Source organism: Anas platyrhynchos, chromosome 16 (genome assembly GCF_047663525.1).
Source record: "Anas platyrhynchos isolate ZD024472 breed Pekin duck chromosome 16, IASCAAS_PekinDuck_T2T, whole genome shotgun sequence".
Classification (NCBI taxonomy): Eukaryota; Metazoa; Chordata; class Aves; order Anseriformes; family Anatidae; genus Anas; species Anas platyrhynchos.
Window position 1 is genome coordinate 3382731 of NC_092602.1, and position 25076 is coordinate 3407806.

The window sequence follows — 25076 nt, forward strand, 5'->3', positions numbered from 1 at the left end:
AATACGCCTGAATTGATGTCCTGGGCTCGGTGCTCCTTACGTAAGCAGAGATCCAAACAAATCACGGCTCGCGTCCCGGGCCGTCACAGGAGCCGCTGCCACGAGGACGGACCAGGAAACTCGCAGCTGATCGCTCGCTGCTCCCTTTCCTGAGCACCCACAGGAGTAATAATGCCGCCTGCCCGGCTGACACCATGCCCCCTCTCACTGCTGGCTTGCCCATGCCCTAGCCAGGCTGTGCTAAGTGGGGAAAGAAGCCCGAGGAGAAAGCCCCCCACAAACCCAAGCCACGTGAAGGCACAGACAGGACAAGGCAAATCCCTTTCCCTCGTGGTGCTGAGGCAGGCTCTGTATCCTCAGCTCATCCGCTTTGCTGCAGAGGGGAGCTGTAAGGTCCTGCTCACTGCACTCAGCTGGCCAACACAACTGAGACAGGACAAAACCCTGCACAAAGTCCTCCTTACCCAAAGCATTCAGCACTCAGATTATTATTTTTTTGAGACACACATTGAGGTCCGCAAGGATGCGGGTTTCAGGATGCTGTAAGCCCTTCAGATCTATGTGAGCGAGAGCTCCTGGCGGCTGCTTAAAAATGCTTAAAAAACCCGGTGAAAAATCTCCCATGGAGTCCACAGGCGCTGACTGGGCTGGGGGAAGCTTTAGAGCAGCCACAAAGGGTTACACTGGCTGCTCGGCCGCCCACGCTGCTGCCCTGACAGCTCCGCTCTGCCCAGCCTCTGCATCAGCCGAGGCGTTCGCCTTCCTCCCAGCCTCTGCGGCGCGGCTGCAGGCAGCGTGCTGCCCCACGGCAGCCCTGACCCCATCCCCAGCGTGCTCACGTTCAGCCCCAGTGTGCCCAGTTGGGCTGTAGCCTTCAGCAGCCTCGCCACCATCCCCAGAAGCCCACACGTGGAGACGCTGCTGGACCGCTCGGGAAGAGACACCGCGGTGCAGCTCCTGAATTCTTCGCTGCAGAGCCAGCACCGAGGTGCTGGGGGCTCCGGGGGATGCTGACTGCATCTCCTTCTGCTCTTCTTTCAATTTAAAATTAAAAATAAACACTTTCCTCTTATTATTTGTTAATTTAAGAACATCTGTTCACAGTTACACCCCTAAAACCCCTCACGTGCAGAAAACACGCGACCACGCGCGCCTTCAGGAGCCCTGTACCGACTTGGCTCTGCGCTGACCGAAACTCCCCGACATGACAGGATCTGAGTTAGCTCAGTGCTAAATTGCTTTGCTGTTCCTACGTTAACAAATGATATTTACACGTTCCTATTTTGTCCACTTAAAGTTTCGCAGAACTCCTGGCACAGACGCTACCAAGAGAGAAGCCACATTCCCTTTCAGGTCGTGGCTAAGCTCGCGCTCAGACTCCGCAGCCCCAGCACGATGTTGTGGTGTGTGGATTTCCTCCAACATCCAGGAAACAAAGTTAAAAATAAATAAAGTGTTTTATTTATTCCCTTCCTCGCCCCTCACCCTCCAATTACTCCATTTCCATCCGCTTTGGATTCTACAGAATAGTGTTGAATATAAGATGCTTTCGGGCTCAAAATTAAATTTAGACATATCTCACTAATTTGGGGATACACAGAAATACTAATTGCATCGTATCTATATCAGCCAGCTTTAAAATTAAATTAGAAGATATCTTCACCATTTAGAGAAATTGACTGTTAAGAAAACCGTGGTTTTCTTACGCTGCTTTTTGTTTCTAAGAAAATTAAAATCTAAGAAATAAAGAAATCGATGTTCATTCCTCCTCCCTTCTCAAAGCAAGGCATGTTTTTCATAGAAGTAGCCTGAAGAAAAACTCTGCCAAAAATTGTTTCTCAATGGATTGTGCCGGTCCCAGAACTGGTCGCTATCATGAATAAGCAAGAATGGCACGAGTCAAGCGACATCCAGGAGTCAGCAGCAGCTTTCGTTTGCCATTTTCTGAAGCTTTGCAGTCAGGCTGCCAAGAACAAAACCGAATGGCAGGATTTTTATTTGGGTGTAAGGGGGAGATTAATGCTGGCTTGGACTGATGGAAGGCACCTTCTTTATATTACCTTCCTCAAGGGATGTGATGCTCTGTGGCCGACTTGCAGAAGCAGTAACAAATTTTGAATTAAAAAAAAAAAAATAAAGAGAAACTATTTATCTAAATTCAAAACCCCTCAGCACCACTGTCAGTTATAAGTTTTGAGATTTTCTTTTTTTTTTTTTTTTTAAATAAAAAAAAAAATCAGGACAAGGTCTTTCCAAACTGGTTGCTGTCAACTAAAATGAGAAGTTAGATAAAACTCCCACGTGCCAGATGGTAAATCACAATAAACGCTTGGGCTGTTAGATGCACAACAAGCAGCAAGTGCATTGAAATGCACCATCAGAAGCGAGCCTGAAATAGAAAGGATATTTTAATAAAAAGTTCTAATCTGGGGGAAAGTTCCTGGTTGAGCTCACCAGAAGCAAAAGTCCTGCACCGAGGGCTTCTTGCTTTCCTCACCACCTCATGTAAGCACGAGGAACAACTAATGATTTTAGCAGAGTTATTTCAGGCTACTGTCAGCAAGAGCCTCGGAGTTCACTATTTAGACATCACTTTTGACCCTTTCTGCCAAGTTACTTAAAAATATTGTTAAAGGATACCAGAAATTTGTTTACTCAAACCATTACTGTTTCCTGAACACAGATGCAAGAAAAAGTTATATTAAGAAGATAAACAGCTGCTACTGTATGCTGTTTAAATGGCAACAAAAGCATCTAAGGGCCATAAAGGGAATAGTAAGGGAATTAAAACGCATTTTTATGCATGAAGATGGCTAACATCCGTACATTCATTAAAGTGGTATCAACCATGCTTTTAATTAAAAGTTAGTGACAGAAACTTAAATATGATTAATGAAATCTAACAGCCTACCAGAAGCCTGCTCTATCAAAAGCAAGAAGCACAACAAGCGGCGTTTTCAGCCCTTGCTCATTTCCCATCCCTCTCGGAGATGCTGCCACAAGCAGAACACATCACAAGGACGACAAAGCAGCATTCCTGTGAAAAAAAGCAAGCTAGGACAAGTCTGCAACCACGCTTTCGTGCTTGGTCATTCCTAATTTTGTGTATCCCAGGGAGGCGTTTCAGGTAGCGAGCAGCCCAGGGCCAAGCCAAGGAGCTGGTGACCTGTCAGAATAGGCAGCTACGCAGCCCTCTCTCGAACGTCTCAGGCACGAGGTCTGCAAAGGACAGGAAAGGCTGTCCTACAAACACCAGCCTCCTACTCAACAGTGGAAAAAATCACTCAGAAGCCAGCGCTGAACTCTGTAACACAGGCAGACTTCTTGTGTTACTCGGGGGCACAACACAGTCACGACAAAAATAAACTACACGATAAAAATACAGCGCAAGCAAAAAGACAAGGCATGGGGAGGGAATCAGTACGCCAAAAGGAGCCCTACAAACTATGTATGTTTCAACACGAGACCAAACCACTGCCCATTTAAGTCACAATACCTGTGAAAGCTGAGCTGTGACCACTGTCCTACTGAACTCCTGTCCCATGCAGAGCCAAGCATTTGCAGATTACGTCTTCAAAAGACTTAAGATGTTTTTTGGCACCACATTATCTACTTTGCTGCTTCCAGAGCATATAGAAGATGGAAGTTCTTACTTCAGAGCGGTTATTAGCAGAGGAAGAAGTTGTTTTTGTGTGGTTTTTCTTTTTAAGTGCACAATTTGAATAAACTTTGTCTCAACCACAGCATTTCAACATAAAGCGTTGATCGGACTGCGTTGCGTGGCTGACTGCACAGGGCACTGCTCTGCACCAGGAGATGGGCTCCTCTCCTCGCTCCTGGCTCTGCCCACGATGCTGCAGCCCAGCACGCACCTCGGCACGCTCCTCCGTGCTTCTGCTTCTTCAGTGAAGCAAGAGGGGTTGGGGAGGTGAAGGAAGTGACATTAACCCTCCTGCAGCTGGGCAGGGAGTGAGAACTGCTCATGCTGTAGCCTGCTGGCACGGGGCAGCAACAAATGCTCCAGAACCAAGCCCAGGGTTGTTCAGGGGCACCAACACCGGGCCCTTTTTGTCAGGTTGAGCCCTTTTTATCAGGTGGAGAGGCACCAAGGGACCACCAGGCCCAGCAGCCTCCCAGCAGAGAGCTCCCTTCTTGCAGCCCATCATCTGGCTACAGAACAGCACCGCTGCTTGTTCTGAGGGGAAAACCTCTCCCTCCCACCCTCTCTGGTGCAGACACTGCCTCAGGAGCCTGCCCGATGTCCCCAGCAGTTCACTGACCATCAGGGGTCTCTAAGGCCCAAAAACCCATGAGGATTTTTGCGGGCTCTACCTCAAAGGTGTTCCTCCTGCAAGGCTGCTGCAGGTCTGGCCCCTGCTCTCCTGAGGCAGACCCCACAAGCAGAGGCCGGCATGGGCAGCGCCTTCACCCTCTCCTCATCACAAAACTGGGAGGTTGTGGGGCTGCCACCACCCTGCCCCTACTCCACGATACCTGGTAACTAAATTCAGGTAAATTCAATCCCTGGGGAAGTGCTAATTGGGAAGCCAGGATGAGGAGGGCCATGGCCGGAGCGAAGCACCTCACCGGGCGTGCTATGGCCTCGTGCCTGGCGTGCTCGAGGGCTGCCCTGACACAGCGCTGAGGGTGCCCCTCAGCTGAACGTGGCAGGGGGATGGTGGCTGGGGGCTGAGGAGAAGGGAGGCTCCAGCACTGAGGGGAAGGCTGGGGCACAACCCAACCGCCCTGATGTGCCAGAGACCGCGTCCAAGCAAGGTTACGCTCGCTTATCAATTTCACGTGAAACAACCCACAGCCGAGGCACGGCGCTGCTATGGCTGCAGCGCCAGGCGCATCCCTCCCCTCTCCTTTATCCCAATATTGGGGAAACTTTCCCCACCCAAGCATCCCGCTGACCGCAGGAGGCGACCGAGGCGGCCCATCCCTGCCCATCCCCGGCCCCAAGACCCCGCGGCACCCCCGGGAGCCCCCGGCCGGGCACCCCGCGGCCCGCAGGGGCCGTTCCTCCACCGGCCGCCTCAGCCCCACCGAGGCCCCGGGGAGGAGCCGAACCCAACCCAGCCACCCCAGCCCCTGGTGGAGGGGGGGAAGAGGCTGCAGCCACCCCCTTGGGGCCCGGCCTTTCCCTCCTCACCCTCCCTTCTCTTCCAGCACCCCCCCTCCCGCAGCGAGGCACGGCCCCGCTGCCCGCCAGGTGCCGGTGCCCCCACCCCGGTCCCTCACGCACCGGCTGCTCCCGGCCGCGGTTCTCGCTGCGGCTCGGCGGCTGCCTACGGGTCTCTGCGTGCCGACATGCCGGAGCTCCGCTGGCATAATCCCCCCCCACACACACACGGCGAGGGTGGGCCGGGAGCAAGCAGCAGCAGCGGCGGCGGCGGCTTCTGGCTCGGCTCTGCTCGTTCCCTCACCCGCCGTGGAGCTGGCGAGGGGGGGAAGAGAGGCGGGCGGGCTCGGTGCTGCGGGGCGGGGAAAAAAGGCGAAAAGCCTCAGCACCCCCCCCCCAGCCCCTGCACCCTTGCTCCTGCCGCACGGTTTGCTTCTTCTTCTCCCCAGCCCCAGCCGTGCCCACCCGCCGCGGGGAGCCGCCACTTCCTTCGGCGGGCCGGAGCTCCCGCACGGCGGGCGGCTGGGGGGGAGGCGCCGCCTGCTGGCCGCGGGGAGCCCCGAGCCGCCGGGGCTGGGAGGGAGGGGGGGGGACACCAAGGAACGCGGCCCTTAGGGCTGGGGGTTACACCTGGGGTATCGGGCCCTTCAAAAGCCGGAGGGAAAAATCACGGTTTTGACAATGTCTCGCGTTCGGAAATCTCGGAGTAAACGGCAGCAAAAAGGGGGTGGTTTAACTTTGAAGGTGTTGTCACCCGTCTGATTTTTTTAAGGGTGCATCGCTTCTCCCTGCTGCAGGTGTAAGGTATTATCAGTAACCAGTCTGTTGGTCAGCACTGGGTAATTCCGAACTCATCAGCCTCAGCTGCCGTCAGCTTCGTGCTTTGGGCTCAGCCTCGAGGACTTGCACACATCTCACCAGGACCTGCTCCCAGGGCTGCTCCATCTCGGGTCCCATCCCTGGAGGGTACCCGTGCTCCTGGATGCCCAACATATTGGCTTTACTCTCTTTTGTAAGGACTACCTGCATTGCCACTGTAAATTCTAATCAATTTTTTATTTACTAAGAGATAAAGTTCCCAGTGGAAGGCAGATCGTAACTAAAGTTATCAATGGTACAGAGACTTTTTTTTTTTTTTTAATAAATGTTTTCTATAGAAGGGGACAAATAAGAGACTTTTCCAAGAGTTAAATCTCAATAAACGTTACTATTCCTGCAACACTCATCGCAGAGAAACTATGCATGGGAGGGGCTTGCAAGGTCAGTCTGAGAAAAGCTGAAGATCTGAGCAAAACCTAGTAGGGTCAAAAAGGTGATGAACATCTACAGAGCTGAGAGGTGCCAGATGGAAGAATGCAAGAGGAAGACAAAGTCCTGCTCAGAAGAAGCCTAAGTTTCTGCTTCTCTAGGCCTTAATTGTCCCCAGGTATGGAAAGAGACAATACGGTTGTGTTCAGGCAAAGAATTTTGAAAGCTCTTGAAATTTAAAAATTTAAAAAGACATTATCCAGAAGAGTGCACAGCAAGTGCAGTCATTTTCCAAACGTGCCCCACTTTTTTTTTTTTTTTTTTTTTTACTTTTTTTTTTTTTCTTTGTGATGCTTCAGGTCTGATTTTCAGAAGCACTAAGCATTCAGGCCTCCCACTGATTTAATCTGGAACTGCAGATTCTCTGCCCCTCTGAAGAATCAGGCTGAAGGCACCATACTGAAACAGGTCACCCTAAGCCAGACATTTATTTGAAAAGGTTGTCCTAGAAGTTTACGAAGAGCAACACTTAGATATTATTTTTTCCCTTCAGTGTTATAATAGAACAGAAATAGCCTAAAGAGCTCCAACAGATGGAGGAGGACTTTTGATTAAAAAATAAATTCTGACTCACACTTCAGTTTTCTGGATGTAATAAAAAAGTACATGAATATGAATAGCACTGGAGAGAATGGAGTGAAAGTAAAGGGAGGTTATAAGGAAAGGCACGGAAAGAGCTGAACCGATTTACCTGCTTGTTTCAAATGCTTGTCAGGAAAGTTCTGTTTGTTTTTGCTGATGAAAGAACAAGACCATTAATGGACCCACAGTAAGTTTTCTAGTGATGGGTTCCTTGTGAAAAATGCTACTTTTGAAGGATACTTCTAAATTCTGCCTGTTAATAATTTAAGATGATGGAAAAAATAACTTGTTCAGCTAAATACTGGAGTTGCACTGGGAAGTCAATGTTCTTTTTTTTTTTTTTTTTTTTTTCCCCCTCAACCCCTCTTTTGAGGGAAAATGTTAATTAAGAATATGAAATACCATGAAAATTCTGAGTCTATTGGTGTAGCCAGGAAGTATATGCAAGCAAGTCATCTCCAAGCATTCAGGCCCAATTTCAACATTTTAGAGTAAAAGGGAAAATGAGTAATTAGCATCCTTGACTTCTCACCAATTCTCATCTTATATTAAAAGCAACCCACATGGCAGAAGTGGAGGCAAAAAACACTTTATATAAAAAAAATAAAAAGACTGTGCATGGGTAGGACAGTTCTTCATTAAATATCTTAAAACAAAAGCGCTCTAATTTTAGAAACAGACCTTCACAAGCTTCCTTTATGACAGCTATTCTGGCCTTTCCACTGCAAAATAATCACATAATTGGTGGCTAAACATCTTGAACAAGGACAGAATTTGAAACACACAATATGATTAAAACCTACATTATCGCTGATGTAATATCCCAGAACCTATTATTGTTCTTGGGCTAGAGGAAAGAATCTAATTAAACATTTATTTAATATTAAAATGCAAACTAAAATATCAATGTTGAACAGTAATTCAACAACATGCCAGCTAGCAAATACATATTTTTCACCAAGAAAAATGCATGTATGGTCACAAAAATAGCTTGGATTTCATTTGGAAATGCGTGCTTATAACTGCGGTCAGAACACTGGCATGGCACAAAACCCCAAACTAGCATTTTAAAACAGGAGCTGCAGTTGGGTAGTTACACGTCCTGCGGTGTCGGCTGGAGTTGAGCTGCTTGGTGGGAGGCAAGCTGGCCACTGTCAGTCTCACGAATTCTGGTCCTCATGATATCAAAGAATTACTCCCTGAACTGTTGGGAGACACCAAATAATTTAGAGCAGTATTTTACAAAGGTAGCCAGAGGCGGCCAAACCAGCAAAACATATACCAATTTGCAGTCAGCCAGCCATAATGTAAGTATTCCTCACAGTTGTTTGTCACAATGAAAAATATCCAAGTTGTAAGACTTAAAAGAAAAGGATTTACCATATAGCAGCAGTTATAACACTGGTAATTCATGTTGCCTTTTGTATGAAAATTCAAAATTTACTATTAGCTATATTTACAACGTAGCATAGATATTTATAAAATGGTGAGGAAAATGAAGTGCAAAAAAGATAACACGGTCATTTTCCAAAAACAAGCTGCCTTTTAGTTTCTTCTTATTATACATTGAATATCATTATTTAAAAATAATTAATATTTCTAAAAATATTACAATACAGGATAAACATCAATTTCTCAACAGTAACAAAAATATGTTTAAAATATAGGTGGCTGTTTGAAGTACAAAATATTGCTGTGTGTAAAGGGTAACATAGTTGTAAAACTACTATTTAGGGTTTATAAAAATACAAAACAATTCTGCATTTACTGAGTGCATAATTACATATTAGTGCAAAAAAAAGCTTATTTGAATTCAAGAGTGAATTGTCAAAGATTTGCAGAGGTACGTAAAACATGAAATCTTTTCAGAGTCATGCGTATTGATCCCAAATCCCTGTTAATCCTTTCCAAGCGATCTTCCAGGGCTTCCTAGCAGTTAAAGAAAAAGAAAGGGGGAAAAAAAAGGATTTAATAACATACAACAAAATCCAGTGATCCTTCTAAAATTAACATGCTACTGTTATTCCTTTAGTATCTAGTAGTATTTTTAGTATCCTTTCTGATATTTTGCTATCATATTCTGTTAGCATCTAAAAACTAGAGCCAGACCTATAGATTTCTCATATTATTTTTTAATGTGTGTGTGTGTGTATTTGTGGGTTGTTGACTTTTTTTTCCTCCTGCTCCCATTACTTTTTTTTTTTTTGGCTTTGGCATTCGGAGTCACACCAATAAAAATACATAAACATATAACTACTATTTTTTGAATTATTGTCATAAATCACACTAACTTATACCTTTTACAAGATAATTCAGAGTGAATTTATGATTAAATTGAGGTAAATTCCCCATTATCTTTTAATGCTTCAAAGGCTAGAGACGTTTTAAACAGATTTGCAATTCAGCCATATTCAGGAACAACTCTCAGTGGAAAGGTAAAATTCCCATAGTAATTGCAGTAATTGCACTTATATCAATTTCAAAATTTGAACTTTCATCTAAACTATGTGTCCTCAAATTGTGGAAGAGCAACTGAAGAGAACAGTTGTAGGTAAAAGTTTTTGCACCTGATTTAATCTTGCTTGCAAAGTCATTCTTCCAGCAGAACAAGGAATTCGACTCAATGCAGCCTCAATCTAATAACAGAAAATATTTCAGATGTAAATTAGAGCCTCAAGAGCCAATATAAGCCTTCCTAATTAATCTTACAGAGAGGTGAGCTACATAAGCCACAGACACATGTCCAATGTTGTTCTTAAACAACAACTTATGTTACCATAACACAATGCCACACCAAACTAATATAAAAGTTAATCGTAGAAGTAGACACTCAAGGAACATTTTGAAGAGAACACTCTTAGTTGCCAAAATAACCTTCCTGGTTTGAAAGGCTGAGTTAAGCTACTGTCCATTAAAGAAGAAAGTAAATTTACTCCAACCCTTCCATCCACTCTGTGTTCAAGTTAAAATTACTCTCCTTTAACAAAGTTGGGAACAGTAAAGGACTATAGTGTCAGAAGCAGAGCAGGGAATGATAATGGCACGTTCCCACATTAACGATGGAAATTATGCATGAACTTCAGCCATGCATGGGGTAGGTAATACAGCTATACCCCTCACCTCTCATACAATAACTATGTTTAGTCACAATTTTAAAATAAAAAATCATCTTTGCCTGTTGCTTTTCTTGAGTCAGCTCATCAAAAAGCCTCTCTGTTTCAGCCAGAGTCTTCATCCTCGGTGCATACTTGAAGTCTCCCTCACAAGGTGACAGCAATGGCTCATAGTTCTGTGCTACGCTCCTCTCATCCCATGCTGTTGCCTTCTTCACTCCAGGATTGACAGATTCAGCACAAGAGCTATGTCGGACACCTGAATGCTGCCTTCCTATCAACAAAACAGGTTGCTTTTATTTGTTTTGTAATTGTCTATTAAGTTATTAGATAGGATAGAAAAAGAAAACGATAAAAAAAGAAAAGAAAAGAAAAGAAAAGAAAAGAAAAGAAAAGAAAAGAAAAGAAAAGAAAAGAAAAGAAAAGAAAAGAAAAGAAAAGAAAAGAAAAGAAAAGAAAAGAAAAGAAAAGAAAAGAAAAGAAAAGAAAAGAAAAGAAAAGAAAAGAAAAGAAAAGAAAAGAAAAGAAAAGAAAAGAAAAGAAAAGAAAAGAAAAAAAAAACAAGAACAGCAGTGTGATCTTGGAGGTACATAAAATGATAGGAAGTAGCAAAGCCTCATTAGCTTGCCTTAAGCAAACTTCCCAGAAGAATGCAAAACATTTGGATGGGTCATCTTTCAAGCAATCTTTATAACACAGCATATTTTTTTTGTTAACAAACAGATTAATGTATTGTGCTCAACATTTCTAAATATCACCATGTAGACTAGCTGTCATGAAAACACTCATCTCAATAATTACATTAATAAAAACAAAAGCAGAACATTGTGACAAGAATTAGAAAATTAGAAAGATTTGGTTCAATCAATCATTTAAAAAAAATCTTAAAACAACTGGCTTTATTATATTTACTTTTTCTGTTACTAAACATTGCATTACAGATAGGAATTTTATTAGTTTGACTGAGTGTGTACATCTTAATATAGACTCTAGTAAGATATGCATTGCATAACTGAGTTAAGCATAGGGAAACATATTGCCCTTCTTTCTCAATTTAATTATTTTTGTTTTTCTTTTGCATTTGTGCACACACGCATATACATAAAAATAAGATCCTGTATGAATGGTATTTCTCAATCTACAGTAATAAGACAAGATATAGAGGATTTTTAGAAATTGAACCTTATGGAGTAACATGTCAGCTTTCTATTTAAACAGCTGTTACCAATGTGGAAGAAATTATGGTAAAAATGTTTCTGTTGGGAGATAAAGTACATTTTATAAACTCAATAAAAGAAGTACAAAGAAACATTTTCGCCTGCTTTGGAGGATTACCTTCTGTATCATCTAGCGAGAGAAACTGGAGCCTTTTTCTTGGATTACTGTGCTGTAAAGTAGAGGCAGGACCAGTTTCCAGGTCATCTAGAAGTACATCAAATCTACAGAATGAGAAGCATGCAACAATTATTCACTAGAAATGATTTATCAACTGATGCAGTATTTAACCAAGATGGTTAAAGGTAGGAAATAAACAAATTGTTTATAAAACAATTTCCATAGTAGTACCATATCCCAATACACTCCCAACTGCACTTTCCAAAATGCTTAAATTCATGTGTCTTTCTTCTGGAATAGGCCAAACCATCCCTCCCGAACATACTCAGCTCCCACACAGTCATTCCCAAAACCCAGAGAGGTGCTACACATTTCTTCTTCCTCATACGTGTGTCCTACACTTTAATCTTGCAGCTAAGCGTGTTCTTTAAAAGTCTACAACCTTTACCAAGCAAAGACCTCTACAGAAACCATATTACATAGCTCGGTTACCAGAAAATTCAGCTTATGCATCTTCTAACATGCTTATAAATGACGCAATAGGTAGATACTAGTTTCAACTTTTATTTACATTTCCTGATAAGCTGCCTGTAAATCTGGACTTACTCCACAAAACAATTCTTTTATAACCTTTTTGTCACCGATCAATGTCATTGCAAGATACGTAACAATAAACACAACACTTCTCCTTGGTAAACACTAGATTACAGAAAGCATTCCAGATTTTTCTCGCCATGTTTTAAGAAGTAAAACTTAGGTTTATGTTTAGAAATCTTCACATGACTCAGATTTTCCACAACTTTTTAAATGAACAAAAACCAGCAGGAACAGTATTAAGCCTGCATAAACATACTGCTGCTATTACAATCATCAGAACACAATTGTATTCACAAAATTCATACCTTGTCACTGTGTTTTCATTTTTGCTAAGCAAATGGCTAAATCCAGGAGAGAGGTTTTCTTTTGGAGATCGTTTTGGGCTGTACGTCACAGACACTGGCGCCAACATTATCTCTCGTCTTGCTGTGAGAGACAAAGTACATTCAAGTACCTAAAATTCTCTCTGCGCAGTATTTCCCATTCATGTGATCTTATGTTTACATCTTTAAAGAATGCTTGTCAAAGCTATGTGTTTATTTAAATTATATGAAAAGGTCAACACAATACAGAAAAATGAAATTACTGTGTTTTCTATGATTTTAGAGCTTTTTTCCATATTGTCTACTAGAATAATGCAGAAATCATACTTTTATTTTTCTTTCTTCTAGAGCAGCCTTCCATTATTTATATACCTTGCGTGCATGCAAAAAATATGAACCAAACTTCAGAAGAGCACTTACTTGGAGTATTTGATTTCCTGTTTGAAGGAGGAAGGGAGGATGACCTCTGTCCACAAGGGGAGCTGTACCGTTTCGGTCTCTGTTGGTCTTTACCTTTCTCTGGGGATCGGTTAGCAATGCAAGAAGTTTCAACAAATCCAACTGTTTGACGTCGAGTTGTTGCTTCTAATTAAAAACAAGAAGCGACTACATTGATCAATACTTTTTTGATACAAGAACTCACAAATACTCTCTTGTACTCAGCTTTTACAACAATTGCACTTAGTCTGCCTCGTGCAAACATTTGTGCTGTTTTACTTAAGACTCATTTCCTGCCCATCACATTCACGAAATAGTTTCACTAACTTATGAGAAAGGGTGCTTTAACATATGATGTTAAATAACAGACAACGAAAAGCAGGATAAAAGCTTATTTTGGTTAAGAAGCTTGGAGTACCCGCCTGAACCAAGACCATAAGCATTTAAGAATGACTCGATGTTTTGTAACTACAAGGCTTCCCAAATCAACATTATTAGAATGTCTCAGTGCAGTTCCACAATACATATGCCAGCTTTCATAATAACATTCTGATACAGCACTATGGGAACAAAACTAAAATGGATTTAGAGCCAGCCAGAATTCTGTTAGGACTCCATTAACTGTTTATAAATACTACGTTATTCTTAGAAAAAGAACATCAACTACTCTCTAGCTTGAGACCTAACAGCAACCTTTGCATTCCTTCTATTTTAAACAAGCCCCTTAGCTGTATCATTATGAATTTTCTTAGGAAAACTCCAGAAATTTGCATGCTAACAACCACATTCATTTCACCCCATCACTGAAGATGGATGAGCTTTCATGATGATAACAAAACCAAAAGACATGCAAACAAAGAAAGGCCCATAAAGACAAGTTTAGGAATATAAAAGTAAATTAAAAAATTACTAGCTGATGAGTCTTCTTTTTCTGTCTGTGTACCCCAATCTTTAAAAGCTTTTCCTTCTCCAAGTTCTTTGAAGGCTTTTATAATTGGTGCTTCTGACATCCCATTTTCTTTCTTTTCAATTGAGTTTGTTGAAGAGTCTTCCTGTGAGGAGTCTTTTTCAGGAGGAGAATGATGCCTTAAAGAAAGAAGCAGGAAGAAAGATCAATTTTTCCAGCTTTATTTCAGCAATCCAAATGCAAGCTGAACAGAAAAACTGGGAGAAATTTATTTTGAGCTTTACAGTTGCCAAAGCAAGATTTTTAGAGTTGTTCTTAATTTCTGCCAAGAACCTCACACAATTGTGTTACAGACAATCCAAGAATCCAAAATATGAGATAAGCTTGATAATTTGACATCTTCTTCAAAGTAAACAAATACTGACAGAGGCTTTAGCAACTTCTGAGGAAGAAGGTAAATTACCGAGAAATGAAACTACACCTGAAGCTTCGCACTAGCAGTGAAGTCTGGAAATAGGAATCTGGTCAATTTTGAATAAAATTATGTTTTAGAATTGTTCAACTTCACATCACATTGGAGTCTGAAGGAAATCTGCTCACCTTGAAGGAATATAGGTTTCTTCTAGCCTGTTGTCTTTCGGGCTTTCCTGGACTTCCAAGGGCTGGCCAGTGAAGATTGAATACTCTGCTCCTGGTATCAGCCACTTTCGCCTGCTAACATCAGGAGTTGCCAACTTGCTGTGGGGAAAAAAAAAAAAAAAAAAAAAAAAAAACCTCTGAATTATGAATGGTTTTGAATTTTTCTTGAAAAAAAAAATAATTAGAAGGTATTATTTATTTGTTCTAATTAGAATCAAATAAAAAATATACAATAACTTTGTAAATACTGTAGAAAAATAGCAGCTTTTCAGGACTTTAAGACATAGAAGCACCAAAACAGAAGAGAGACCAACTTCTAACTTCTTTAACATACATTCACAATCCTTACTGGAGTATGCATTTTAACTGAACTTCCACACTACTCGCAGCATACCCGTACAAACTATAGTTAGAAAAATAAAAAGCAGTAATGAGCCTCTTAAAACAAAGACGTAAGGGCATAAAGAAAACTTCTAATGTCTAATTGGACTATTAGATTTTATTCCCAAGATCTTTGCTGAGCATGGAAATCTCTATTCAGCTTAGCAACTGAGACCAGTCTTCATGCAGAAAGACTAGAGACAGTCTGCCAAATAACACGTGTGTTATCTGATTATTATTTTTTTTAATAATTTCTTGGCACATGAAGTCTTGGGATTACATCATGTGTTTAATCCAGTTTAGCCTATGGACTTACATCTTTATCCATTGTTACCCAAAACACATTAAAGTATTCTAAAGCACGTGACCTGTTTTCATATTATTGGAATATTCACTTACTTGGCACAAGAGGTTCTTAAACGACTTTCAGTAATATGGCGAAGTTTCAACATATTTTCATGTTCTACCTGCTTGAGCTGAGCTTCAAGTTTTGAAATTGTCCTAATGTAAAAGTAGCAAAGATGCATAAGATGATTTAAAATATATAAAGAGACATCATATTTCCTGGAGTTTACTCATTTTTATTCAGATATCCTGAGTAGAGCAGAAGAACAAGAGTAACTATGAGATTTCTATCTATCCATAAACACGTAGATAAATATGTGTTTGTATCCTAAGTCAAATAGGTTAGGTGACCTAGCTAGAAAGACAAGACCAGGAGATACTGCTGTGGATCAAAGCGTTCAACTCCTAGGGGCTTTGGGAGGGGCAAACAAATGTTTTTCCTCTTTGAAATGAGGAATCTACACAAAGGACTCCCTGACTGATTTTAGTGGGTGGCTCCTTCTCCTGTGTGTCACTCACGTAACTGCCAATCTGCTGCTCATGCAGCCCACATCTTCAGTGCAATACAATTTTAGGCATTCGCTGCTTGGAGAATAGAAATTCAGGGTTTTGGAACAGGATGTAAAAATTGCTTTTTTCCACTTTATGAGTATGGAATGATCCCTAGCTAGCAGCATCAACAGTCAGGCAGGAAAAATAGAAGCACTAATAGAAATACCATACTGAACTTTCTTTCACACTCTCTTTATTTCCTCAACAGTACAATAAAAATTGAAGGCAGTGTATTTTTGGCTCCTTTCTACTCCTTCCTTAAATTCTTGCTATTCATTCTTTCCATTCTTCTTCTTTAAAAATCAGGTGATCTGAGTAACAAAGTATTGCAAAACATATGCCTGAAAATGCATTTGCTTTTTCTTGTTTTAGTTTTAACTTTACACGGGTTAATGCTTAGTTGCTATGACATTTGGAATGGATTTTGAGGTGAAACTTGTAGCCACATTTCTAGAAGAATCATCAAAAACCAGGCACAAAAAAAATAATATTTCTAACAGTCTTGGTTTCAGCTGCTCATATAAAACAGGAAAGGAAATAACAGCACATGCCCCAAAAAAAAAGCACTGAGGGAGATGAACGACATCACACCTCACCTCACTGCAGTTCTACAATGCCTGCCCTAGAGCCCTCTCAGAAGTCCTCTCCTCCCACACATCTCTAAACGCCACCGAACAACTATGCTGTTTTACACCCTTGATTAGGAGTAGCTGAGAAATCCCAAACTGGAGGACACATCCATAGCCATAAAACTCTTGATGGTCACGACTGTTGCCTAGTGCCTGCCCAGAAAGCATAAAGCTCAATATGTATCTGTTCTCCCAACCACAAGACAGATCCAGGCTTCTTGAGAGACATCCATAGCAGGTATTATTTCTGCTATATATGGAACACTTTCTGTCCTTTATTCACATTCAGGAGCCATAATCTCAAATAGTGGACTCCTGTCAGCATCCTCACTCCTGAAAACCTGCATAGAGACTGCTAAACTAAAGATGGGGGCTCCTGAGGAAACAACTTCAGTAGCAAAAGCTTGAGCAGCAGACTGGCTGGGCTATCTGACTGACAACAGAGAGGAAGCAATTGCAACCCACTGGAAGAGGTTGTGATCAAGGAAGTAAAAACACACACCACATTTCTTAGAAATGACAAGATTCTTCATATTTGTGCAAAGCTGCATAAAGCAGCATGAAATACTTCATAAGATGTAATTAAGATTGCAAATACACAAACTTGATAGTCTAGGACTAAATGTTTGGGCCACAGGCTGTATTTCATATCGTTAAAATAGTAATAACATTCACATTTACCTTTTCAAATCAGAAATCTGGGTGTTTGCATCAAGCAATTTGTTTTCAGTTGCATTTAATGTATCCTACAAAGTACAAAAGGAAAAAAGTAACGAGTCTGGAAACTACATAGTGTCTACAGAAGAAAAAAAATAACTTAGATCTTGAAAATAATACATTAAATATGCCTTCCTATTTGAAATAGCGTTCCATTACATTTCTTCGGCTTTGACTTCACAGTATTTTTGCTGTCTACAACTAGAACACAATATACTCTAAACTCATTCTTTTTCCCTTTTCAGGGACTCTGAAGACGCAGTAAAAAGCTTTCAGCAAAAAGATATATGTATCTCTCATTTTGTCTTTTTCCTAAATACTTGTGTTAAGTCAGTTAATTCTGTAATACATTACAACAGATTTTACCAGCTTGGGTTTTTAATTAACTAGTGCATATTTACCTTTACTCTTTCATGTTCTTTTCCAAGGGACTCATATTCTCCTAAAAGCTAAAACAAACAAAAAAACAAGCACATATGGAGAGTAAACATAACTAACATTTTTGTTGAGTGCTATAAAATAAATTACTTATCTAACATGCTTATAAGCACTATGGGCTATACAGAATACATTTAAATATTGTTAAGTTCTAGCATCTCCTAATCAGAAAAAAAGTTACAGAAGGGATAAGAACTACATGGACAACGTATTTCTAATTGTCATATAATTTATCTTTAAAAGGAACTGAAGAAGCTGAAGTAGAACTCTTCACAGAACAGTAGAACTCTTTACTGGCTTTTAAAGTTGACTTTGTATTTAAAGTTTTATTTGGAAAATAAATAAATAAATACAGGATTTAAAGCATCACGTTTCTTTTCCTCCTAGTACCCATTTTCCCGAAACGAATCAAACATTCCATAAAGCTGTTACTGAAGAATCAGAAGAACATTTGCTTTGATTCAGTCTAAAATTATACATAAAATTAACGGTGATGACTTACAAAAGAGATTCAGTCCATTCCACATAAACTCAGGAGAACAAAAAGTAACTTGTTCTGAAATTATTTCCTACAATACCTCTACAAAAAGATGAACTAATAGCACAAAGTAATAAAATACCTGAGAAAGGCTACAGCAAATGTTACCATATCACGTACATAATTGCTGCCTTAAATAACTGTTTTAAAATATCTATCAAGTCTGTGGTATAACATAACACCTAGCCTACAAAGCAATCTACAGAATATTTCTGCTCCCTCAGATGTGCATTAAGTCTTGGAAAACTACTCAGAGTATACCACTGCATAAACACCCAGGACTTGCTGTGTTGGTAAGATGCAATGCAACTGTAAAAATCATTTCACATTTTCTTACTCACATTTTGAAACATTTTATTTTCTTCTTTTAACCTTGCATTTTTATTATCGGATAATTTATAAGCTTTTTCAAATGCTTCCTCTAGATCTTTAAGCCTTGATTTTAGTCTACTGATTGTGTTATCCTTCTCTTTATTATTTGTGCGCATTTCTTCAATACGTTCCTGTAAAACTTTGGAAGTATTACTAACAGCATAAAAACGTTCTCTCCAATCTGTCTGTAGAAGAAAAACAACATTAATTATAATGCTTACCTTGCAGATTTTTAGTTCAGAAACTAAAATAATCTAAACAGAATAGCTCATCAACAGACGTACAAGATTATGCGCATTTCTGTGAGGTATATTCATTTTATATGACTTAAAATATCTAGAAGTTACACCTCTAATCCCAACTTCTTGTCTTGCTTCCCAGCAAAGAAAAATGTCTAAAAGGTGGAATGAATTAGTCTCTCCAGGTATTTAACTTCCATGACAGAATGCCCTGTTCTTTCATCAATAAATTCAACTATGCAGTCATAAACAAACAGGTCTGACCTAGCCAGAAAGACTGTATAAGTACACTTAAACAGGTAATATTTTTGCCCCAGTGCAAATGAGATTTCCTCTTAATTACACAGCTCTAATTAGAAATCAAAAAGGAAGTAATTAGATTTTTTTTTTAATCGATTCTGGCTTTGAGTGAGACATCAGAAACGAATGACAATATTTAACTATTAAACTTCATTTGGTTCCTATAAAGGATTGTTTATAAACAAAAGTGATTATGATTCAAGCAAGGAGCCTTCAGAAACACGGCTAGGAAAGTCGCCTCTGTAACATACTGGCTGATGTCATATTAAGAGAAAGGTTGAAAATAAAATACAGAAATACAGATTAGCTTAACAATGAATAAGTGCATCCTCTTATCTTTTTAGTTAAAAAGCAACTTGAATTAATATATGTCACCACAAACATATACTTACCACTTGCTTTTCTAGCATATTATTCTTATTTTCAAGGGCTTTTATGCGAGCGCTTGCTTCATTCAGAGCTGCATCTAGTTGGTCACACCTACATGGAAAAGAGAGATAAAATCAAAAATCTCTTAAACTTTCAAATAATAAATCTACCTTTTATAGCTGCCTTTCCTCTCTAATTTTGGTACCCAGCCTGGGACCTCTTCCCATACTCTACAGCTGTTGCAGTGAGCACCCAGCACCTCTGCACAGAAAGGCTGCGGTGCTCAGAGGGCAAGCAGCAAAGTGGGAACATTTGCTCAGAACCATCTGGAGTCTGTGCACAAGAGCTCCACGACCAGAAGCAGCTGAGAGGCACCAGAGTGGAGTTCCACTTGAGCTAATTGATGATGCTGTGTGATAATTAATGACTGAAAGCATACCACAAGCTTCTTGTAACTCAGTAAATGACTGCTCAGAAGTCACTTTTAATAGGTAGAACCCACTACTGCTAAAACAGAATTAAGGAAGAGACCCAGCTACCCACACAGCTTTTCAATAACTCTGAACGCCATAAATTTTGCAAAGTATTTTAACTGTCTAAATTTTTAATATGTATTTTGACTGGCAGTAATGATATAAAATCACATTGAACCTCTACAGCAGTCACCCAAGTGGCACCGAGTACACAGGTGAGGCACACAGCCCCCGGCAGTAATATCTGGTCAAAGAGCACTGACTGGTAAATTGGCTTTATAAAGCTACCAATAAATTCAAGACTTTTCCTGTAACATCTGGAAACATCTGGTAGTTTTGACGTGAAAGATAAAGAGGGATGATGTTCACCAGCACGACAGGCAAATACTATCTTATGACTGTGATATTTCCATTAAAGATTGCTCAGGACTACCTCAGCCTGCCAGCCAACTGCTTTTGAGCAAAACTTATCCTACCTTCAGCAAAAATCAAGTCAAACAAGACCTCTGGTCCAAACATCCCACTTATCACCTAACAGTCATTTTAAACCAATCTTAAAAGGATGCATTAAATAACGTAAAATGTGTGTTTAGTAGTAAAATATTAGTATCACAGATGCATGAAACATTCAGAATTGAGGAATGACAGACATTTCAAGATATTCTAAACAAGCATATGTAGTTTTTAAAGTAGAAATAATATCTTGTAACAGAGAAAGAAAAAGATGGATAAACAGTACCTGTCAGCAAGATTTTGATTGATTTTCTTCAAATCTTCAGAAGAAGCAGCTTTATGGCTTGCCTCTAGCTGCTGTTTTAAGCTATGTATCTCAGCATCATAGTAAGCTCGTAGATCAGCTATGTGTCGAGCATGTTTTTCCCTCAAGTTCTGCCTAATCCTATATTCAAAATTAAGAACAAAAAAAGTTTCCAGCTACCAACATGACCACGCATTGCCAGCTACACTGACTCAGATGTAATGAACTCAGCACATCAGTATCTCTTGCAGAGTTTTGTTACAGTCAAATTGAAGCAAAGGAAATTTGTCATCTAAAGCAGTGGTGTCAGACACCCAAGGCTGGCATGGAAGCATTCACATTAATAACACAAAGCTTAACTCCTTCTCTCCTTTTCTACCCAGCAGAAAATATGCACAAGAAATTAACCAGGAAACACACAAATTGAACTGTCTTGAAACAGTCAAGACCCTCTGCATAAGCCCTCACACATGGAATATATGCCACATTTGCCTGTCACTGCGCAAATCATGAGAGCCTCAATTGTGATTGGGGGATATTTATTTTTCCTAAGTACAGTAATTCTGGGATTATCCTACCATTTGACTCTAAAAACCATACCTACCACAGAACTTTGAAATTCTGTACCTAAATCAGCACCCTCATACAGCCTAGGAAGTAAGCATGTACTTTTATTTTAATGTATAAACAGAAATAATAAAAATTAAAATATGGAAAACTGTTTTGTGTTCCAGGTAAGGCTCTGATATTCATGGGGATCAAGGAAGACAGTACAAACACCATGCTTAAGATTAAATAGTATGGTCTCAAAGACATTTATAACAAGTGGAAAATGACTGTTCTATCTCCATGCCATTTGTACTTCAGGAAGAAGAAAAAGAAAGAAAAAAAAGCAATGCCCAGCTACATTCTAAGCTCACAGAACGTGCATGTTTTGTTCATGTCACCAGTACTGTTCTTTCATGAAGGAACTAACTTTAAAAAAAAAGAAAAAAACTTACTTTGACATTATCACAGGATCTTCAACAGATGCCACTGAAAGATTATATTCTGGTAAACTGTTGTCAGCACACTGAGTAACAGAAGATGGAGTTAGAGTTAATGTTTCTTCCTCCTCAGTGTTGAGTAAAATATCACTATTAGCATCGGTATATGCCATTGGAAAAGGACAGCTGGCCTTGTTTTCATTTGGAATTGCATGATTTTTCCAGAGGTCCAAATGCACAGCTCTGCTACCAGCAGGATATTTCGGGGAATCATCACACTGAGATGAATTGCTTGTCCGTGAAAAAGAGTCTGTATCACAATGACTTGAAAATCCAGGTTCTGCCATAGAGTCTGGAGAAAAAGGAGTAGTCTCTTCAGGAATATTGAAAAAGCAATGGCCTGGATTCTGCTGACCGGGTTTCATGTGCAGGGTTGGGTCCAACGTCAAGATCTAGGAAGTAAGTTACAATACTAAAAAAAAATGTTTTAACTTTTGGTCATGTAAATGGAATTAATCTGAATACATTAGTCATCCATACAATGTATTCCAGGAATTACTCTGAATGTTACTACAATTATTTGATATTGACAAGCAAGTGCAAAGACAAGAAATCTGTAACAGCTCAGAAGATGATACATGTACCCAATGCTTGCAACTTGTGTTTCTCAGTTTCTGGTAGGAATAAATGATATATCCAGCATCTGTAGCTGTCCAGAAAATTTCAGCCATATATATAAACGAATTAGGATGCTTGCTTGCAGGCTAAAGCAATAACATTGTGCAGTTACTAAAATCATTTCGTGGATTACATAAACAAGACAGTCACTTATTAGCCCCTGTGTAGCCTTGTACATTACATATACGAGGAAAATCTAAAGACTACGTCCTGGATCTGGGTATGGAAACAAGTTTGATAAAGAATACATGTACTTCTACAACCCACAACCCGTGCCTATTCACTTTTTGAGGTGGAAGGAACTCGTCTTGTAGAAAATCATAAGAAAACCCTGCTTCTGCAACTGCAGTCCCATGTGCATTTCAGCAGATTCACCCCTGTGTCACCTTCAAGGATGTGCTGCAAAGGTGCTCCTTCATCCAGAGTGTTCTCAGGGGTTCTTTTCAGCTGGATCCCCTCCCAGTCTGGCTCATCACATAGTTGCAAAAATTGCTGTTCCAGCACAGCACTGGAGGTGGCAGCAGGTGCCGATTAATGTGAAAGCAGCCTGTAAAACCTAACATATCTTCAAACTGAGATGTGGAACAAAGATAATAACGTTACCTCTGGTGGGTGACTTGACTGAGAAGAAGGCATAAAATTCATGTCTGGCAGCTGCTTGTTTTCCCTTTGTCTCTTCTGATAAATATCCTTCAACGACGATAGCTTCATTTCATCAGCAGAAGATGACTTAAGGAGGTGAAATTGCTACGTTAGTCTTGCTGAACACAACCCTTCACCCCCAATTACTTCTTTTTGGCTAATGAAACAGTTCAGAAAAAACAAAGGCTCTATTCAATGCACCCAATTTAAAGAACTGTCGTTAATGAGGCAAATACACCTTTAATACACTAGTTAATCTCTTCTTGTCTCTTACACCATTTCCTTTAGATGACAGAAGGTCAGTAAATTCCAAGTGAAGGTAGCCAGGGTAAATGAATAATGGAGACAGTGAGCTAACAAAAAGAGGCTTCACAGAAAACTTCTCTTCTGAAGGGCTGATTCTTTCCATTTGTAGAAAAGGGGAAAGATGACAAATATAACACAACTTTTAGAACATGCACAGAGTCTACCTGATCTGGTGATACTTTTGTGGAGAAAACATCAGTGAACTCATTTCCGAAGTTCTCTGGTAAAGAGTGATACATGTCCTTTTCATCTAGTTTCCAGTACGAAAGTCCTAAAAGAATCATTGGAGAAAAAAGGTTAAAATTTCAATCTCACTGCTATGGAGCTGGAATCCCCAAAACCATTAGAAAGAAGTTATTCTGCCAATGAACAAGAGTAGTGTATTAATTACTAGCATCTATTGCTTAGGGATTTTACTGAAGTATTTGTTAGCAGAAGTTATAAAAATCTCAACGCCAAACACAAGCAACATACGTAATCAGTACTATATCACACAGCATCGCTAATTAAAGGTGCAAATTAGTGAAAATATAGATATACTCTTTGGTGTTCAAGGTCATAGCCTCATTTACAATAAACTGCCACATTTCTAACAATGCCAGTATAGCTCTTAAAACTTATAATGCCGAAGGAATAATTCTAGACAGCCACTCAAGGTTACAAACTCTTCAGTTTGGTGCTCAACTGCACACCGTTACATGCAAAAAGACAGCCTACCGGGACCCACCTACTGTGGGATGGCACAAGAGGAACATTTAAACAGTCTTTATCCCACTTCAGTTTCTTATATGTGTGGTTGTGTAGAAGAAATATACATCATTTGCAGGGCTACGTCTCTGTATCCCTGTTTGTTACTGAAGTGGATCCACCATGTTATGATCAAAATACATAAATTAGTTGTTTGGCTTTGACAAAAAATAAAATAAAATAAAGCACCCAATAAAACTGTAACAGCAAAACCATACAAAGCTCCCCCCAAAAAGAACAGATGCAAAACCACACTAAAACAAAAAACAACCCCCTTCACTCACACGCACCCCAACATAAAAAATAATAATAATCCTCACATTACACACTGCATTATTTTGTTCTTGTTTATTCACAGAACTACTGAATCATTCCTTTGGCTTACAGGAATTCTGCTTCTATAGCCATGCACTCCTGTGATTACTAAACCATCAGTGGTGCTAATATTTTTAAAGGTCATTTTATCCCCTACCATGATTTTAACAGTAATTACGTTATGAAACAGCTTTAAATACAAAGCTCAGCCTTGAAGCACTGAGAAATTTGAAGAAAAATAAAATTGCCCAAAGCCCTGCATCTGCCAGCAGTGATACACAGGAGCCACCATCAGTTTGAAACAAGACCATGAGCAGCAGAATTATACTATATCAAAAATTATCAGCTTTTCTGTGCTTATACCCTCAGTACCTCCCCAGAAGTATTGGAGGTACGTTCTAGTAAGCTCTAAAAACACAAATCGACAGAAAAGGAAATTTAAGGAAAAGATATTAACGATACCTGAAGCTTCAGACACTAAGGAATTTGGGCTTTCAGTTGGTTGATTGAGGTAAAAAGTGTAAGGTGGCAAAACAGCATCAGTAGAGTTTGTCTAAAATTAAAAGGAGAACACAAACTTATAACAAAAACTGCGAGGCAAGAAAAAAATTTGAGAGTCTAATTTAAAAAAAAGCATGTAGATGCTGTTAGCCTTTTTACACAAATGGATTAAACTTAGTGATGATGATCCAAACCTATACAATTTATTTTAAGGGCAATCAAAGCCAGAAGGGGAACCAAGATAAGCCATATAATTAAATGATGCTGGTAGCTTCTAATTCATGTGCCAGTCCACTTATAGAGCATTTTTTAGATGAGGTATTATAAAAATACACTTTTTGGATAGTCATCTAAACCTTCCTGCTCCTTAAAAGGTGCAAGTATATAGAGGGATGATGACTTACCGATAGCGTTACTCCTTGCT

The 25076-nt window shown here is 40.1% G+C and overlaps 2 protein-coding genes across 12 annotated transcripts in view; both read right to left on the bottom strand.

The window, feature by feature from the left end:
• PITPNM2 (phosphatidylinositol transfer protein membrane associated 2) overlaps positions 1-5645 on the bottom strand; it is a 133565-nt gene extending 127920 nt beyond the window's left edge. For 3 of the 8 annotated variants that reach the window (XM_072024363.1, XM_038187403.2, XM_027469731.3), the window contains exon 1: positions 5249-5645. The gene's annotated coding sequence lies outside the window, so the exon portion shown is untranslated. The remainder of the gene's footprint in view (positions 1-5248) is intronic. The other 5 variants (XM_038187404.2, XM_027469733.3, XM_027469734.3 and 2 more) reach the window with 2 other exon arrangements.
• A 1943-nt stretch (positions 5646-7588) lies between these two features.
• The window catches only part of MPHOSPH9 (M-phase phosphoprotein 9), a 28297-nt gene continuing 10809 nt past the window's right edge, over positions 7589-25076 (bottom strand). For all 4 annotated transcript variants that reach the window (XM_027469738.3, XM_072024370.1, XM_021270073.4 and 1 more), the window contains 18 exons: positions 24614-24704; positions 23254-23360; positions 22745-22870; positions 21479-21915; positions 20460-20618; positions 19271-19358; positions 18309-18524; positions 17393-17440; positions 16956-17020; positions 15148-15249; positions 14329-14466; positions 13732-13907; positions 12804-12968; positions 12366-12486; positions 11464-11567; positions 10191-10402; positions 9583-9651; positions 7589-8944 (listed from right to left, as the gene is read on the bottom strand). In XM_027469738.3, coding sequence (XP_027325539.2) covers positions 8843-8944; positions 9583-9651; positions 10191-10402; positions 11464-11567; positions 12366-12486; positions 12804-12968; positions 13732-13907; positions 14329-14466; positions 15148-15249; positions 16956-17020; positions 17393-17440; positions 18309-18524; positions 19271-19358; positions 20460-20618; positions 21479-21915; positions 22745-22870; positions 23254-23360; positions 24614-24704 — 2526 coding nt within the window. In that variant the 3' untranslated portion in view covers positions 7589-8842. The remainder of the gene's footprint in view (positions 8945-9582; positions 9652-10190; positions 10403-11463; positions 11568-12365; positions 12487-12803; positions 12969-13731; positions 13908-14328; positions 14467-15147; positions 15250-16955; positions 17021-17392; positions 17441-18308; positions 18525-19270; positions 19359-20459; positions 20619-21478; positions 21916-22744; positions 22871-23253; positions 23361-24613; positions 24705-25076) is intronic.